Here is a 19,566-nt window from a genome sequence, read left to right on the forward strand (position 1 = left end):
AATACACTAGAGGGGGCTGTTCCAGGGAAGAAAAGGAAGTGCGTATATTACTTCCCTGCTTGAGAAAGATGGATGTAGGTCCCAACCACTCATTGGTGGGGGCAAGTGACCCTTCATTTGTTGTTCTCTGCCCTAGTAAAGCCCATTCCAACACAAACTACACAAACTAGTTATTTATATGCTCAGCTTTCTGATATCATATTATAACACAGTTGGAGAAGAAATTAGCAACATCAATGTTACTATTAAACTATGATTGCATTTCAAACATTTTGAAAACAAAAATAGAACAAAGCATGATGCTTCCAATTTTAATGTTCACAAGTATTACAGTAATCTTTATCCAAAGAAAAAGAAAAAGACAATGGTGACCCAATATCAATGGTAATGGTAATAGTCCCAACACTTACTAAACAAGATAGACAAGAGTTCTCCTCAGTAAGGTATACAAGAAAAATTCGATGTCAAAATGAAACCCAAGAACCTTATTTTAGAACATAAATTAGAAGATTGCCTTGGTAACTGACCTTTTGGTATACTATAACCATCTCAACATTTACCAATGGGCTCTTTAACCACCTAATTTATAGTTTCTGTAAGGCATCCAATAAACATTTCAAGGTTGAAGAGAGCTCTCTAAATGGCCATGGTCATCAACAGGTAGACTAACAACAGGGATGTCCAAGCTACTTCCCTCTGCTTCAGGAGAGATTTCCTTAACATCTGCGATCCTTGCATCCGTTGCCTGAAAATCACTCCATTCGCCATCACCAATCGTATGGAATTCGACGTCATCAACAGCCGCTCCATCCCTGGAAAGAGGGATTGATCTAGAAATGCTCAAACAAGCTTTGTCAACATTGTCCTCTGACAAGTCCACATGCTTTGTCAATGGAAGTGTGTTAGCAGTACCGGAGCATGACTCAGCTTTCTCTTCGAAGACTTGCTCTGTATTGGTCTGTTGTCTGTTAAAAGAAAAATGCCGACTCATTATATGCAAGTTAAATGTCAAAATTTTGGAATCACAGGATAACTAGACCCGCGGCAGGCAAAGTTAGCGTCAGTCATTACAAGTTATTGGAAAATAATTATGTATTGAGAAGCATTCAAACTTAAAAGGATTAATCTCTATACAAGTTTTTCCTTTTCCTTATTCTGTTTCCACTTTAAAAAAAAAAGGGTCTTTCCTAGTATTGATTTGCTTAACTGCATATACATCATACCATTCAAAAAAAAAAAAACTGCATATACATCATTGTAATTACCATTAAACCATGGATCATAGAGCCTAATATAGATAAAATAGTATTAATAACTACCGTGTGTAAATATACTCCTCAATACAGAATGAGTAACAATGCATGGTACTACAAGTAGATTATGTGAAGGATCTAGTATTCAGAACACTCTCTAGTCACCCAGCAGGCCGCCACCATGGACCCACCATAGCCAAGAGATAACTTATCAGCCAACCCGATCATGCAACTAGAGGGCTTTTGAGGACTGTAAAAGGATGGTTAAAAAGAAATTGACTCATGGTCGACAGTCAACTGGTAAAAGTCCCCAATTTGGATAAGGATTCTCACGTCAATGATCATTTTGGCTATGGCAAAAATCTAGTGGCAAGGCCTGCCTGATGAACAGTCCTGACCTTGAAAATGGCTTCCACATTTATGAGCTTAGATTCAGTGATAAGAATGGAAAAAATTGTTTTACTATTGTATCATGCTATGTAGTACCATGCCCATACAAGTAATATGGTAAATTATGAAGAACTATATAATAGTTTTAGACTTTTAGTAAAACTGTATGCATGTCATTCAAAAAAAAAAAAAAGTAAAACTGTATGCATGACAGTTCTTCAAAACAAAGCTAGCCTGTATTGCAGTTCAAAAGAAAGAAGACAATTCTTCAAAACAAATGTCATTTTTAAATATCATATCCACTGTACCACAAAGTGAATTGCGATACTTCTAAACATTTTCCTTTAAAACCCACCCCAAGTACGGCCTCAATTGTCTGACAGTAATATCCAGGAGTTCGACTACTAAACAGTTACCATCTGAATAGACATAGACGCATAACCCACCTCTATACATAGATCACATGCTTGGTGACTGTAAATGTTGGTCACTTGGGCTACAACTAAGAGTCTAAGAGACACATTAGACAGTCGGATGAGATCCTGCATGCAAGATCAATGCATGCAAAGAAGTCAAACAGCTTTGGACAAAAACTGAAGCACACCTTTTTTAATCACCATTGCATGGGCTAGGATCATTGAGTCATGATACACGATCAAGGACCCAATTACCATACATGTGATGATGAGCCGTCTCCATCCAATGCCCATCCAAATTAAGTTGGACAGTCAAATCATTCTATAGTTTTCCTTTAGTCCTTTTGGTGATAAAACTAATATTTTGTTATAAATAGTATTCTTTTGTTCAGGAAACTTTGGTAGAACCAAAATCCAAGTGTAGGGAGAGATGCCCACATAAACACTGAAGATGTCAGACATCAAAATACTCTAGTGTCTCAAATCTAAATGACCGAGATACCATAACTGACAATTTCTTAACTACCATTACCTTTTTGGAGAGAGCAGAAACAGTATGCGTGGTACGAAGCACACAATTTGGGGCCACTGATTGTAGGGGGCGACTCAACCAACGTTATCGCTTGGGCTGCAAAATCGAAGTAGCGGACAGTGGCTCCTAGCTAACAAGATTGACGAGATTCTAGATTTGGTACGATGTATTCGACCAAGGCTAGCTCACAGGCGGCGATCAGCAAACTCTAAGGCTGATGGCCTGGCTAAAGCTGGAGTAGATCGCGAGGAAACTCTAATAGAGTTCGCCACTATGGCGGCGGTTGTTTAGCTTTGTTTTTTTGTCGCCGCGTCTCGGCTTGTTGTTGGTGCTCTGTACCTTCGGGGACGACTTGTCCCCTGTGTCAGCTTCTTGATTTATAAATAAAATTTGTTACTCTTTCAAAAAAAGAAAAAGAAACAGTGTGTGTGGGACGTAAGGATACTGGATTACCAAATTTCATTTCAAGGCTTTCGCATTTCTTGTCATTGTCTTGGTCGTTGTGCTCATGCATTGATCTTAGTATTTGGTATGTTGTTTATTTGTTCAGATTCATTACTGGTTCATTGTTATCTGTCTTACTAGCCCCATTCTATCATACTAGGTGACATACTGACATCCTAGCTCTTAGAAAGAAAATGGTAGATTTCAGACAAATGAATAACATAAGAATGCAATGTCTGTAACAGACCAAAAATGTTTGAATGAGACTATTTGTAATTTTCTAGGAATATGAGAAATGACTAAATCAAATGATTATGGAAATAACCAAATCATTACCATACTCGTCCTTGTGAGACCCCCAACCATACACCCCAAAAGGAGGTTAAAGTAATGTTATTCAAATGCTAAAAGTTGAAACTAACAAATGGATACCAGTTAAAATTTAGCACTTCAGTTAAAAAATAAATGGTTATTTTTTAGAAAATAAACGGGTTGCAGTCCATTTATTTTTTATAATGGTTAACTTTCATTCATTTAGAACACCGCTAAAACACATCAAAATGTACTACATAATAAACTACAACAAAAAAACTTCAACTAGATGTCAACGGTTAAAGTATTATTCTCTAACACCCCCATATTTAGATGCATCATGGTAGAAAAAAGGAATTCATGTTATTGACGATTGCAATAATTAGAGTATTGGCAATGCATTTGGTTGAAGATGAAGTAATGGACATCAGAATTGAACATAAAAACAAAACATTGCATGAGTAAAATCAAAGGGGAAAAAACCTTTGAACTTGCGCTTGCAAAATATTCACATGGGCTAGAAGCTCCTCCTTTTCTTTTGTAGCAACCAACTCTTTTTCTACAGCATCCTTCCGTTTAGCTTCAGCATCAGCCTCAGAAACCCTAGCCCTCTCTTCAGCTCTAACAACTGCTGCTTCTAATATCACAGCACGTTCTCTAGCTTTTGCGAGCTCAGAACGCCATAGATGTGCCTCTTGAAAGGCAGAGTCTCGTTGCTTCAACACCTGATCTCTCTCTTTCCTTAGAACCACCACTTCTTCTTCAGAGGCTCTCAACTGTAACGTCAATTAGTGAAAGCAAACTAAAATCAGTAAAGGTGAAAGTGGATGTCACTGAGTCCAATAAGTAACACAACGCATCTGACTAAAATCAGCATTTTCTATTCAAAGATCATATAAGCTGTTTATGTGGATGGAAGCTGAAAAACGTATTGAATTGTTCTTAACCCTAATGAACAATTGCAGTTATCACTCTGGCCTGTTTCTTTAGAAAAAAAAAATGAACAGATCTGTATACATGTTATTATGTTAATGCTATTTAACATATGTAGACGATTATTTGTATGTACAAATCTCTTTGCAACTATATCTTTAGATTATACTTTACCAAAACCTTTAGAAAAAACCACACAATTAAAATTAGATATAGCCTTCTCACGCATCCAAATAGTTATTTGAAGAACACACCCATTGTTTAGATGAAATAAACTATGGATCCAGTGAACAAAGCCACCAACGCAATCTCTATAACTAACAAATGTTAAAGAGAGAAAGCATAAAAAGGGAAAGAGGGGGTGAGTTGAGGGTTGGTGGCTGGTGGGAAGGCCAAGGATTGCTCTACATGGCAGCCCACTTTTGTGGGGGAATTCACAGTCTAATCCCATAGTATAAATTCCTCTTTACAAGTCTACCAAAGACGAAGAGCAGGTCTTATAGTTGTCCCTCCACCTCCACCCACACATGGAGAGAGAGAGAGAGAGAGAGAGAGAGAGAGAGGGGGGGGGGGGGTTAATGATATTGGCACTACCATGTTTTGATAATGGCCCAAGCTTGCCTTGTCATTTATTTTTTTTAATTGGTTTTTTTTTTAATGGTTTATTTTTTAAAATTGGTTGCCGATAGCTTTTTGGGAATTTAATAGCTTTTTTTTTTATCTTATTTACCTCTAATTGTTCCCATGTAATATAGGAAGTGGTACAGACCTGCTCCAGCTTATCTTTTCTCTTCTATTCTGCAGTTTTTGCTGGAAAATTTATCATCCCCTAAAAAGCTACATCAAATTGGTTTCCAAGCCATGGTAAAACATGTGGCTGCATGGGTTTTTATGGCTGGCCCAAGACTAGCTTTGAGATATATTGTTCCCATGTAATGTAGGAAGTGGTACAGACCTGCTCCAGCTTATCTTTTCTCTTCTATTCTGCAGTTTTTGCTGGAAAATTTATCTTCCCCTAAAAAGCTACATCAAATTGGTTTCCAAGCCATGGTAAAACATGTGGCTGCATGGGTTTTTATGGCTGGCCCAAGACTAGCTTTGAGATATACTGAGCAAGTGAAGCTTGCCTTGCTGGACTGTGAAAAGTGCAATTCGGAAGAGAATAATTCCTACATTTTCCGTAAAAATACACACAGCCTCCAATCTATTAATAACAACTTCTAAGATTAGATGATGGAGTTGTGACAAATAGAAAAGATTCTGACTAACAAAGTTCAGAAATTCAGGGAAGATGTGACCCTAACGTCCAGGAAAAAATAAAAAGATTCTGACTAATGTCAAGTGCAACATGACACAAGTGTGGGAGGAGTTAATTGGGTGTAATATTACAGTAGTTACCAACACAAGGAATTTTCTTTATTAAATTTATGCAGTATGCATTTTGGAATGATATTCTTGTAAAAATATATGAAATTATATATATAAAGCACCAGAGCGGCCCGGATTAGCACTCCAGACCAACCCACGACCCCAAATAGCAAACCGACATAGCCTACCCTCATCGTACTACGTACCGGGCTACCATCGTTCCCCGTACCGCGTACTAGAATGAACCTCATTCCAGGTAACATTGGGAGGAACACTTGCATGGGCACCATAGTGGCATTAACAAGAAACTTGAACACACTCTTGCCAATTAAAAGATTGAAGTTGACAAGCATAGTAGTGAGAAAATTCTCATTTTCAAGTGGGAGATCCCCCCAGCTGGACCCGAGTTCTGTAGGTATGATCTGTCAAAGTTCAAGTTGACAATCCCAATAGTGAAGGAGACCAATGTGGGGAAGTATGGTTAGAAGCCTCCTTTCTACTGAAAATCTTGTGCCAGAAGGTCAAATCCGTGTAAAAAATCTACGGGACTGCATGACTCTTTAGACTTTAGTCCTATGCTCCCGCCCAATGCACCCTCATCAATAGAGAGTGAAAAGGATGGAGGACCCTCTAGATTTACCTTTTAAAACACACTTGTTCCTTTCTTTCCAGATTGCCCAAAAGATGTTCAGGAGGGACAAACTCTATAACGTCCATCCCTTTAATGGCCAAGGGCAGTGCTCTATCCTTCAAATAGATCAATAAAATGATAAGGGAAAACACAAGACATGCCAAAATGATTTAGAATCAGATTCCAAATCTATCTGGCCAGCACACAGATTGCCCCGCATCAAGACACATGGAACAATGGTTCCGCAAATGATCGACCATCAAAATCTTAATTATCAACACAGTCCACCCGAAAGCACAAACTCCAGGCGGAGTAGGGATCCTCTAGATCTTGTTCAGTGCAGAGGAAGATGTGGCCAGAATTAATGAAATGATCGTAGAAACTAGAAAGATTAGCCAGAGAAGATCCCACCGCTTAATAAAAATTGAGTCAAGGATCTCCAAAAGCGATACAGCCCTCTCTATTTCTCAGTCAAGGAAATTTCTGCAAAAATTGGCCTTCTAGGTCACCATGTCATTGATACAGTTAAACATATCTCGAACATCAGACTCTTTGCTTATCAACACTGCAAGATTGGAAGACAAATCCATCAACAAAATCTCCTTGCACCAAGGATCTTGCAAAAACATTTTCTCTTTTGTAGGCCTTGAAACGAAATCCTCTCAGGAAGGGGACCTTTAACTTCATAATATCCCTCCATACGTGACCCCATCGGTCCTGTACTTATCGCATGGGTTCCACTTGCCGAAGCTAGATCCAAACTTTGGCCCTATAACCTTCAACCAATTGTGAGATCTCTCCTCCCTAAACCTCCATAGCCATTTTTGCCCAGCAACACTTAACTTGTAGCTTTGATGTTGCGAATGCCCAATCCCTGATCCTCGACATACTTCGGCCGACAAACTTCCTTCCATTTGAATAGGTAAAAATCCTCTCCTCTCAGCCAAATCACCCAAAACAAAATTCGGCTGAATATGCTCAATGCGGTGGATGGACATGTAATAGATAGGGAAATTGGACATAACCACTTTGATTAGCATAATTCTGCCACCCAAAGAAGTGAGGTCCCTCTTCCAAGTAGAGTGGTGTTTCTCCACTTTCTCAATAATTGAGTCTCATAGCAACTTCTTAGGTCTTCCCCCCACACAATTGGAGGCCCAGGTATCTGCTAGGGAGCTGATCCACAGTCCAACACAATAGGATCGCAAACCTGCCTTTCTTTAATGGAGAGATGAACGCCCATCAGTTTCTTTTTACAGAAATGTGTTCTTTGCCCTGTCACAATTTCATAACACGGGATAATAGCTTTCAACTTCATAACTTTGTCTTCAAAAATCGAAGTGTCATCAGCCTAGTCACGTCCACCCTTGAAGAGCCCAATTTGTAGCGTTCAACCGCACCTCCAAACCTTTTCAAGCATTCTACTAAGAGTGTTAGCCACAAGAGCAAAAAGGAAAGGCCAACGGGTCTCCCCATCTAAGGCCACGAGTGGATTCGAAGAATCCTTTTGGCAATCCATTGATTAGAATGTTGAACCAAGTAGACAAAAGGCATTTTCTAATCCAAGACCATCCATCTAGCGTCGAACCGCACACAACCCATTATGTATTCTAAAAAACCTCATTCTACTCTATCATAAGTCTTTTCCATATAGACCTTGTAAACAAAGCCCTTGATTGAGTTTTGAATGTAGTATTCCACCATCTTGTCAGCAAACAACACACAATCTTGAATGTCTTTCTTAAATGAACACGGTGATTAATAGAGACTAGTTTCCTCAAAAACCTTTTAACCCGGTCAGCCAACACTTTTGCCAATACCACCATATATACTCAACCCACCAAACTAATGTTTTGGAAGTGGGATAACAGCTCTGCCCCATCCTTCTTGGGAATGAGGGCGACAAAGGTAGCTCCTGTACTTTTGTCTACCTCCAATGACCAATGGAAAGTCTCAAAGAGAGCTAATAAGTCTTCTTTTACAAAATCCGAGGACACTTGGAAGAAAGCAAAACAAAAGTCATCCATCCCCATGGCCTGCTCTCCTTTCACTGAGAAAAGAGCATCCCAAAAATTTCCTTTTCAGTGAATTCTTCCACAATAGAAATATCCTCGGTGCCAACCTGATCGAACTCAATTCTGTCCGGAGTATGATATCTAGTTCCATCAGAGGCGTACAAGGGTTTGTAAAAGTTGATGATCTCTTCCATACTTACTTCCCTACTGTCACACCTGGATTCATCAGTAATCAGAGACTGTAATCGATTTCCTCTTTTTCTCGCACTAATAATACCACGAAAGTATGGGGTATTCTTGTCACCTCTTTTTTTTTTTTTTTTTTTTGAAAAACATGGAAGACCAAATAACATTATGAGAATTGCCAAAACACCTTTCTTACAAAATGTCATGTCTATGCATAAGGTTGTCAACGAAGAAGATCATAGCCATTCTATCGAAATGTATTTCTTAAGAGAAGTACCCCCCAAATGACAGACAGTACTGTAGTGACCCACAAAATCCTAGCAGCCATCAAGATTCACTATTGTAATCATAATCCGAAGGCAAGATCTGGAAGTCTCTGTCATCTGAAAATTCAGAGTGCTGCTATGGAGACCGAGAGTGGAACCAAGAGTTTAACTGTAAGCAAACAAATCAACGCATGCAGCATGTCATGTGAGGGGTAGTTTTGCCATTTTCATGGAGAAAAAGCCAAAAATCAAGGGAAAGATTGCTAATACTTCACAAGGCTATTTGTCCGGTTCCGCTCTCGGTCCCCAACTCGGTTACGATAATTCAAATTCATAATATGCATCATCAGGAAAAAATAAAGTCAACGTCGGAAAACCCAGATGGATCATATATGTTTTCAGTGTCGAACGGATAATCATCGGTGGAGTCATTGGGTAGCCACAATTCACAGATCTCCATGCATCTCTTTTGCAAACTCCCTTCCAAATTGACATTGAAGCACTGCCTTAAGCCAAGGGACACAAGGTTGCGGCATCCACCAAGGATGGCTAGCAAGCCATTGTCAGTCAGCGAGTTGCCAAAAAGTTGGAGCTGGCATAATTTGGGCATGTTCTCTGCAATTGCAAGTGCCTCCACATCACACTCTATACCTTTAGATCCCCCGCAGTTCAGTCGTAGACACCTGACCTACGGGCACAAGCGACCAACAGCTGCAAGCTTCTTCTGAAAATGAACAGCAGGAAATTTTGAGCTCCTCCAAGAGGGGAAATTTTTGGGCAGCTTCAATCAACGCCTCATTTGAGATGTCGTAGCAATGTACGAGCCGAAGGCATCTGGAAGGGCCAGCCCTGTCGGCGCATACTGTAAGAGATGATCGGTTTCAAAATGGCAAAATGTGCCACAGAGAACTCTACCAACTGCCTGCAGCTCCAGTCTACAACACTCCTCGCAATCTTAAAGAAATCATATTCCAACTCATATGCATCCCAAGGATTTAGTATAACCATACACTGCCACACTTGAGGCTCGTAAGAAAAACACATCCATGAAGAACAGACAGCTTGAACTGTGGTAAGCAAGGTTTTAAATCTCGGTTTCGGTTTCGGTACGAAATTTCGGACGAAATCTTGTAAAAATACCGAAATTTCGGAAATTTTCGAAACGTTTCACCGAAATTTTACCGAAACGAAACGTTTCGGCGAAATTTGGTACTTTTCCGACTCACTGTGAATTTCGTTTCGTTTTCCACCGAAACCGAAATATTTCGGCCGAAATTTAAAACCATGGTGGTAAGGATTTCAAGGGAGACAAGTTTTTCAAAATCAGAAAGAGAAGGTCCGACGGCAATTCAGCCCAGTTTCTCACTTCTCTCGACACATCTGGAGGTACAGAAGCCATGATTCTGCAATAGGAGTGGAGGTTTCAGAATTCCTCGAGGTTTCCCAGGTTTCCAGAACTCCTTAGCAGGAAGCCAAAAACAGAAAAGTTGCAGATCCTGAGAGCCTTCAGAATCGTAGCCAGCCAAGTAGCCCCATGAAATCCAGCCGCAAGGGATGAGGGAAGAAGAAAAAAGTGACAGTGAAAACGTGGGAAGTTCTTGTCACCTTTTATCCACATAGATCTAGATCTTTGCTTCCAATATATTTCGCCCTATAGGATCAATCTATTGTATTCTTCCAGCTTTGATATCCTCAATTAATTCTTCCTAAAACATAGCTCTGTCCTCTGTGCCAAGTTGATCGAACTCAATCTCATCCAAAGTAGGGAATCGAGCTCCCTCGGAGGAGTACAAGGATTTATAAAAATTCACGATCTCTTCTACAATTAGTTCCCGACTAATTTACCTTTCACCTTCAGATTTTCCAAACACAAAAGTTCAAACCGAAAAGGACTTGGGCCCTTTTTTTGACTCCATTTTGGAGTACAGAAAAATAGGGCAATGACCATAGACCGGTTTGGGAAAGGCGCATTGGAAGGAATTGCACTTGAGAGAAGAGCACAGCAGGTCTACCTAAAAGGGGTTGGGCCCTAGCACCTAAACAAACTATGCCAGCCCCTTTGCAGGTCTACCTAAAATGAAAGAAGAACACAACAGACCATACTAATGTCATCGTCCTGATGTTATGCTGCCATCAGAAGAGCTGCTATCATGATTCTAATGCTAGAAAAGAATGGGAAACCCATGCCCTTTTATTAATCATGAAGTATCATGATTTTAAAGATAATTTTAGAGAAGTTTTTCAGGGTTTTCAAAGAGTCCTTATTTTAATAGTCTTTATTTCCATTTTTGTGTTCTTGCTATAATACAACTTTTACAGTTGTTTGTGAATTACCATTTAAAAATAAAATAAATAAATACAGTTGTTCAAGAATTAGGCACAGGAGTATGCGTTACGGTTTAGATCCAGAAAAAAAAGGAGTCACATATATTTAGCCGTTTGGATGAAGTTTCAAAATTATTTGACACATAATTTTCACTTCTCTGGCTTTTTTACTGTTGCTTCCTAATTTCAACTTGCAAGGCACAGATCTGTTCTAAATTATTTTCTCTTATATTCGGCATTATTTCTTGATAATTTATCTTTCCCTAGCTTCTTGCTTGCTTTCATGTACACATGTTACCTCTCCTCCTTTCGAGTCATCTTGGATGAGAAGCCGGAGACCGACTTCATCGACTTTCAATGTCCGTGTGGAATGCAACTTGCTCGCTGCAGTGGACCGACTTCATCGATTTAGAGTAGGGGCAATAAAGATGTACGATATTAGGGAATTGTAAAAAAAAAAAAAGGGAAGAGATCGAAAAGATCTTTTTTCCTAAGATTCCTGTTTGGTCCATTTACATCATGCTACGTTACAAACATGGAGGGTTTACAACTTAACAAAGCACAAACCATTTCACAAACAAGATGAAATAAAGGGCTAAAGACGATGTGAAATAAAAGTGAAAATCTAGAAACAAGAAAATACAAAATGAACTAAGATGGAAAAGTAAACAAAAGGAACTACAACAAGAGAATACTGTCCCAATCTTTGAGCTGTTTTTTTTTGTGAGCGCGTGCGGTGGGGGGGCCAAGATGATGGATAATAGAATAAGAAAATGTAAAAAAATATATAAATTGGCACCTTCAACATGGATGAATTCAATTGCTTCTCTAATTCCTTGGTTAAGCGTTCAATTTCTGCACAAGCAACTCTTCGCTCCACATCCATTGCATGAGCTGCAGAGGCTGCAGCCTCAGCAGCCTCGGCAGTATCAGATAATTTCTCAGCAATCACTTTTATTGCTGAATCACGAGCACGAAGGTCCCTAGCCAATTGCTGTAATTCTTCATCCTTCACTCGAAGAGTTTCCTGCAAATTTTGTAACGGATTCAGCACACAGAAATCAATATTATTGAACAACAGTATGTTCTACTTTTTCCAATTTGGGTAGAGGAAAATTGTTGAAGGCACCTCCTCAAAAAAAAATTGTTGACGGCACCCAAATTATTATTTTTGAACTGGGCGAAGGCACCAATATTAACCTTACAATTTTATTGTCCTTTATTATGAAGCCCTTAATTGCGATCAATATGAGATACAATCATAACATCTATAAGCAATCTTCCGCATATGAAGTCAATACTGAATGAAGACTCCAATGAATATGAAGGCAAAATGTCCCTCAAGGTTTAAGCCAAAAACATAATGCACGCTGCACAAAATTTGGATGAAACAAAAGCCAAAAATTAATAGTAAGAAAATAATGATAAGAAAGGTAAAGTCCATACATATACAGACTAAATCAATAAGCTTGTAGAAGGTTAGAAAAGCAAAAGTGGTGAATAACTAAACCATGGGATTTGGATTACAAACCAGTTTATAGAAAAGTAGTGAAACAATATTTCTAATATCAAATATGTAAATGCAAATTTGCTGATTGATACATTTGCTAAGCACGATTTTGGTAGGCATGGCATAAATAGTGCATGTTGTAATGTGAAAGCAACTGTTGAGTGTATGTTAGTCAGACAGTGAGAATTAAGGCTACCTTTCAGTCACAAGTCACCTCTTATATTTAAAATATTTCTATGTATATTAGAAGAAATATATCTTACTGAAGCAAACACACATAATATTGATTCACAATATATGAAATCTAACAAGTGGGCAGAAGTAATGCAGAAAAACTGGAAAGCGGACTCAGGTAGCTATGTTATGCTCAGAACTTCAATTTACCAATGAGAGAAGTAGGGAGTGCCAATATCAAATACTTATTTTCAGCTTCTCTAGTTGCCTACCGACAGCTACTTCCAATGTACAAATGATAAAAGTAGGGAGTGCCAATATCAAACACAAAGGAGATCAGATATCAGCTCACATATAAGGGTGGCCCAGTGCACGAGGCTCTCACCATTGCGGAGTCTGGGGAGGGCTAGATGTACACAGCCTTACCCCTGCTTTGCAGAGAGGCTGTTTCCGTGACTCAAACCCGTGACCACGACAGATATCAGCTCAATAATAAAATAATAGAGTAACAAAGAATATGGAACGAAATTGGGAAATGGCAATTGGGTTTTGAAGGTAGTGAAACCAACAATAGGTTTCCCTTTGACAACCAAAAATCACGAGGCTACGGCTTGATTGAAGAATTAGTGGTGACATGAACTAGTTCTTAGCTGGTTTTTAAGAGAAACACAATAAAAATTAATGGTTGGTCATACACATGCTGCATATGCCCATGGACTGAATGATTAGCTTTTAAGAACTACACGATTTACCCCAATAGAGGTCATCTCTATTTAAAAGGAACTCTGAAAAAATACAGAAAACCCTTCAGGACAGCACCACTTTGATGAAGTTCTTTGCATAACAACTACCCACACCTAAAAATGTGCAAGTACTATCCCATGAAAGCTGTGTATTGGCTAAAACTTTATTTGTTGGCCTGATAACTACTTCTAAGAATGAAAAAGCATACTATTCATGTTAACTTTTAATGTCTTAGTGTCCATATGGTGAATACAAGTGGCTTGATACACTGACATGGTTTTAGATAAAATATGGAAGTACTTAAAAAATGATATTTGGGGAAAAAGGAGCACCAATGATGATATACCTTCATGATTGCCAAATCATCCAATTGACCATCATTTGTTCGACCATCATTTGTCCTGTTTTTCACTAAGTCTAAAGCTGCCCTCATAGATATTTGCATTGCTGCTTCAATTTCTTTGGCAGATTCCATGGCTGTCGAGTTGGCAGCAGCAACTACAGTTGCAACTGTTCCCAATTTGGGAGAACCATTTCCACTTAATGAATTCACAGCCTCTTTATGAGCCCGTAGTACCAACTGTGTTGCACTGGCATTGGAAAAGAAAGCGACTTTAACACAAAAAATGAATTAACATCATCCCAATAACCAAGATATAGTCAAGAAATAGAATAATTAAAAAGTAGTGTGGAGACAAGAAGTTAAGGGATGGCATAATCAAAGATTAAATAGCAATAGTGTAGAAGTGTGACAGCGTATAAGATCTGACTATTTGATTGTTTTTACGCTCTCAAAAGTTCTCTTCAAACTTCGTCCAAAAAATGCCTAGTCTCATGACTCTCATCACAGTAAAATCCAAACTACACGTATTTTGAACCTTGGTAAAGATGTTAAATCATGAGGAATAGAACAAGAAAAACACCATTGTTTCATTTGGATGTAAAAATAACTTCTACTGAAAATTTTATAACACAACATATTGACCAAAAATAGTGAGCTTCAGAGAGGAAAAGGAAACATAACAAGCCAAGATATCATTAACACTCGTGACAAAAAACATGTTCCTATACCCCAGAATCCAGATAAGTTCCATAAAGTTTACTGTAAAAAAGGACAATTAACATCGGTGGGCGTCCTAAAACATGTAATCCAAGAACAGCCATGGTCTTGTCTCCTATTTTCAAAGGAGAGTGAAATAGAAATTTTCAAAAAAAGAAAAGGAGAGAAATAGATTCTCCCATAGTTCATAGATTGTAATCTCCCAATGAACATCTGTGAGTACTACTTAAATGCTATATGAAACCTCAAAGTAATCCCACCTACTACAACCTTTAATTGGTATTTGACCAACCTAATGCAACAAGTATTAATTGCCTACATCAACTGTGAAGCAGAAATCACATTTTTTCACACCCGTGAACGACACCAGCAATGCTCATGGTTAATTGTCCAAGATCCAGAGTGGAAAGAAAACATTATGAAAGAAAGAAATTCAAGGGTGTTTGATGGGGTGGCTAAATCAGAAGCCTTCCTCTATTTAGATTTGGGAGGGTTGGAGGGAGGTGTGTTCTAGTGTAGAGAGGCAAGCAGCAATTACCCAACAATGGGAGGCCCCTGTGTAGGGCATGTTCAAGTTGAATTTCAATGGATCTAGCATGGGATATCCCGGACCGGACAAATTAAGGGGGGGGGGGGGGGGGGGGGGGGGGGGGGTGTCCTGAGGGACTCGAGTGGTGCCGTAATATGATCATTCTCAGGGCCGGCAGGTTCGGCAAGATGCTAGTGAGGCAGAAGTGAGGGCTGCCCATCAAGGCCTAAAATGTTTAAGTCTTTAACTTTTGGACAAGACGATCATGGAAGGTGACTCTATTAACGTCGTTTGGTGGTTAAGAGGATCAGTTGTCCCTCCTTGGAGATTTGTTCATTTCTTTGATGAAGTTCAAGACAGAGTGGGCGCATCATCTATCATTTTCAATCATATTAGGAGATCGGCTAATAGTGTGGCGGATGGCCTCGCTCGTCAAGGCGTGGGGAAGTCGGTTTCAGAGATTTTTTACTTCCTTCCCCGTGAATGTTTGTTCTTTATCTTATCTTTTTTCCTTTGTATTTAACTATTTATCTCATGTTCCCTAGAGTTGACCATCTCGGTCCTCTTCCTTTTCTATTAATGAAATTGCAATTATGAAAGAAGAGGTGATATGACATGAACTTTAGCAATATTCTTGTTCCTACATAATAAAACCAAGTGGAGGTTCTATGAGCTTACTGTAAAGTGGACACCCATGCTCGAGCAGCACCAGGAGTTTCTGCACAAAGGAAGTACTCTTTTTTTTGTGGGGTCCCAATATCTGAAGAGTTGTAGTTAAGAAACACGCAGATAATACCTAAAGTCCTTCGATAAAGAAAGCCCCAAACTAAGTCCTATATATATATATATATATATATATATATAGAGAGAGAGAGAGAGAGGGTGTGATTTCTGAGCTCGAGCTCAGAAACCTTTTCCTCATATTATATGAGTGTGTGTGTGTGTGTGTAGGGAGTTGGGAGGCAATTTTGCGGAAAGCCATTTTGCGCCTAAATTTTGCATGAAAGAACAGCCACCTCATATGAAATAAATGAATAGGACAAAATCTGCCAAAAAGTGAGCCTCTGTGGCTGTTCTCTCATGCAAAAGTCAGCCACGAAATGGCTTTCCACGGAAGAGCCTAGCAAATCCTCCCCCCCCCCCCCCCCCCCCCCCCACACACACACACACACACACATATATATATATATATAGAGAGAGAGAGAGAGGCATATATTGCGCAAAAAAAAAATATCTTGAAGCATGTGGATACAGAAACAACAGCCCTCATACTTGGGTAGCCCACTGCAACACATAAGAGGAAACCATTTAGTAAGCATCTAAAACAAACACCAATGGCTTTCTGTTGTGAAACGGTAAAAAAGAAACATGTACACATAGTTATTTAATTTCTATCAAAGCGAAATTACACAAAAAATATCTAGCTTACTGGAAATTCACAGGAGACAGCGTGATTGTACTGTTCGAATCAAATATGATGGCTCCCTTTATAACTGATTCATCTCTCCGAGCCCTGAAGCAAGCAAACGATAGAACTATAGGCAAAATAACAGTAACAATGCAATTTCTAAGAAACAGAGCATTTCATAAATATGCTGGGCTACTTTACTTGTACTCCATTTTTCCGGTCGTAGGGTCTAATATCACCCATCGCTCATTCCATTTTCTCAGCTGTTCAGGAATTAAACACAATTACCAATAAAAAAACGAACAGTAATAAAGAACATATACTGCCTATAGAAGTATTACAGGTTGGGTAAAATTATATAAGGTAAAATTTAATAATGAATAACTTGCAATGACATTTCTCATAGTGCACGTTCAACTGACCGTGCAAAGTTTTTTGCATTGTTCCAGTATCTAAAGAAAAATATGATTGCACATTCACACTCCCAACATGCACCTCAACCTTTATATATCAGAAGGCTCGAAGCAGAATGGCTTTGGGCCTACTTGAATTGGGTCTAGAAAATTGCCAATGGAGAAAATGGTGAATTGGGTCTGAAAGCTTAAAAAATGTCTTTCATTCACTTTATAAGCAATACCTCCATGTCTACAAGAAAAATTGATGGCATTTCAAAGAAGTCGTATAGGTTTTTCTCAGGCAGGATAAATCTTTCGAGGTGTTGCCACTATCTTGTCTATGACACCGTCAACAAGTAATAGCAGTAATCCTAGGCACTGTTTGGATTGCAAGAAAGACATTTCTTGAGAACATTTCCACCTTTTAGAGAGAAATGATAAGGTTATGGCTTATTATAAATTGAAGGTCTCTCTAAATAAAACTTGAACTACAATGGTTCAAGTTACTTTTGTTCATGTGTAATCAAACAACGAAAAAACAGGAAATTCTAGAAAAGTTTTTATTTTCCAAAATTTTCCAGAAAATTCTTGCAATCCAAACCAAGGAAGCAGGATTCTTCCCTGGGAGCCTTCGATTCCCGCTTTCGATTCCCGTTTCGATTCCCACTTTCGATTCCCGCTCTGGCAACCTTGATCCAAACAAGGTCTTATTGTCATTTCTTCAGTCATTGGTATATCTCTTCAAACTTTTCTTTGACAGAACAGTGAAAATAATGATATTACTAAATGTCCCTACTGTTGATGATCAGTTCTTACATATAATACTTGCAGGAAAATCTATGTGAATATCTCAAATAATGGTTGATTGGGTAGCAAGGTTGTAGGAGACTGTTTCTTGAGCACAAAACACATGGTTAAGTGCAGGGATGAAGAACTGAAAGAAGGGTGTAATTCAAAGAGAAAGGAGAGAATATTATCTGGAATCATTTTAGGCTTCTTAGGACTCACACCTTGGGCAAAGCACAAGGCTGTAACAGCTGAAGATATCACTTGAAGTTCTATATCTCAAACGGCCATACGCCTTACATATTTGTACGCGAAAAAACAAAAAAAGGGTGGCCCAGTACACGAGGCTCCCTCCATTGCGGAATCTGGGGACCCTAATCCTAAAAGTGGGAGATGAGAGTAAGTAGGACAAAATTTTGGTTTGGGCTCTTAGAACTCTAATCCTACTATGATGTGATCTATTATTAGGATTAGTTGTTTTATGGACAAATTTAGTTGTTTTTTGTTTTATCTAGACCTATCTTTCATGTTTTAATAATCCTAGAAGTGGGAGATGTCCACATTGACCCATAGCCCACCTTGTGTGCTTTCTACCCAATACTTAAGCTTGAACCCCACTTAAAACCCTTAAGGCCATATGCCCTTCCACCACTGCCCACCACTGGTCTGCTTTAATCCATAACACAAATAATTAACAAAAAGAAAAAGAAAAAAAAAATATCTTAAACTGTAAAACAAAAGGAAAAAGAAAAGTTTTTTATGGATAGATTTTGAAATAAAAATTCGTACCGTTTCGGAACGTTTGAGAAGAGGCCCCTGCAAGTGATATCTCCCAGAACCTGATATCAACTCTCGCTTGATCTTCTCCAAGCTGTTCTCTGTTTCTCCCGCCCTCTGTCAGAAAAAAAAACAAAAAAAACAAAAGGAGATTTATTTTATTTTATTTTTTGTGTGTGAGATTGAAGAGCTCGAGCTAGATCCCCAATTAGAAATATTCTACAGTGCACGATAAGAAAAAAGAAACCCTAATTTTACGAAGAAATATTCAGCTACAGAGGAGGAGAAGAAGATGAAAAGAGAGAAATCTCACCGCAGGAACTCCATTAGAAGCCATGGATTCGAACTTAGAAGAACCAGAGAGCAGAGAAATAGATTTGGGAAATATAAATCAAATATAGATTAAAGACAGAATTTACATGGTAGGGTTTTTGCTGTCATAGGTTGGACTTGCAGGTGTGGCTTTACTAAAGTACGAATAGTAGCGCATGTTAAAAGGAAGGCGCAACGGGCGTGTCCATATCAGGAACATGACTCGAATAAATATTTAGTCGTTGTATTGTAACTATAAAGAGCCAATAGGACTAGGAGAGGATTTATGTGAAATCAAGACCGTTGATTCCGTAGAACATCTTCAGATGACCCCATAAAATATCAAGGGAAGTGATATACTAACTCCCTTTTCTTCCCCGAGCCAACCCACTTATTGTATTTATGACTACACTTTTTACACTGGAAGAAGGTAGCCGAGGGAAGAAAAGGAGGCAAATATGCCATTTTCCAAAATCAATGGTTTAGCCTTTCTCGTTTGAATCTTAAATGAGACTTGACAAATGAAGGGCGTATATGCCATTTAAATTGCTTATGAGAGAGCTTTTTGGGAACCCTAATAACCTTCGACAGCTGTTCAAATGATGAAAGACAAGCAGAGTTTGTGCAATTACTAAAGCATCAAGTGGCCTTTGAAAATTATACTGGCAATTGAACCGGAAAAGGTCCTAGCTTGGTCCAAACGGATCCCACTAGGGTTCAACCGCATAGTTAAGGTCATTTCCCTATATATTCGATAGTGGAATGGTATTTGAAATTCGAAATAGGTAGTTGAAGGCAGT

General features: G+C 38.8%; 1 protein-coding gene across 1 annotated transcript; it reads right to left on the reverse strand.

Annotated features, from left to right (window-relative positions):
* Positions 1-285: 285 nt before the first annotated feature.
* Positions 286-18,907, reverse strand: LOC143884682 (uncharacterized). Its single transcript, XM_077388372.1, has 10 exons — positions 18,768-18,907; positions 18,467-18,571; positions 16,698-16,759; positions 16,518-16,601; positions 16,341-16,372; positions 15,767-15,848; positions 13,846-14,089; positions 11,871-12,098; positions 3,831-4,123; positions 286-965 (listed from the first exon to the last, which is right to left on the reverse strand). The coding sequence occupies exons 1-10, from the start codon at positions 18,789-18,791 to the stop codon at positions 617-619; spliced, it is 1,503 nt and encodes a 500-aa protein (XP_077244487.1). The 5' UTR covers positions 18,792-18,907; the 3' UTR covers positions 286-616.
* Positions 18,908-19,566: the final 659 nt, after the last annotated feature.

This window comes from Tasmannia lanceolata, unplaced genomic scaffold, assembly GCF_043159265.1.
Source record: "Tasmannia lanceolata isolate RefF3 unplaced genomic scaffold, GAP_Taslan_0.1 ptg000008l, whole genome shotgun sequence".
Taxonomy (NCBI): Eukaryota; Viridiplantae; Streptophyta; class Magnoliopsida; order Canellales; family Winteraceae; genus Tasmannia; species Tasmannia lanceolata.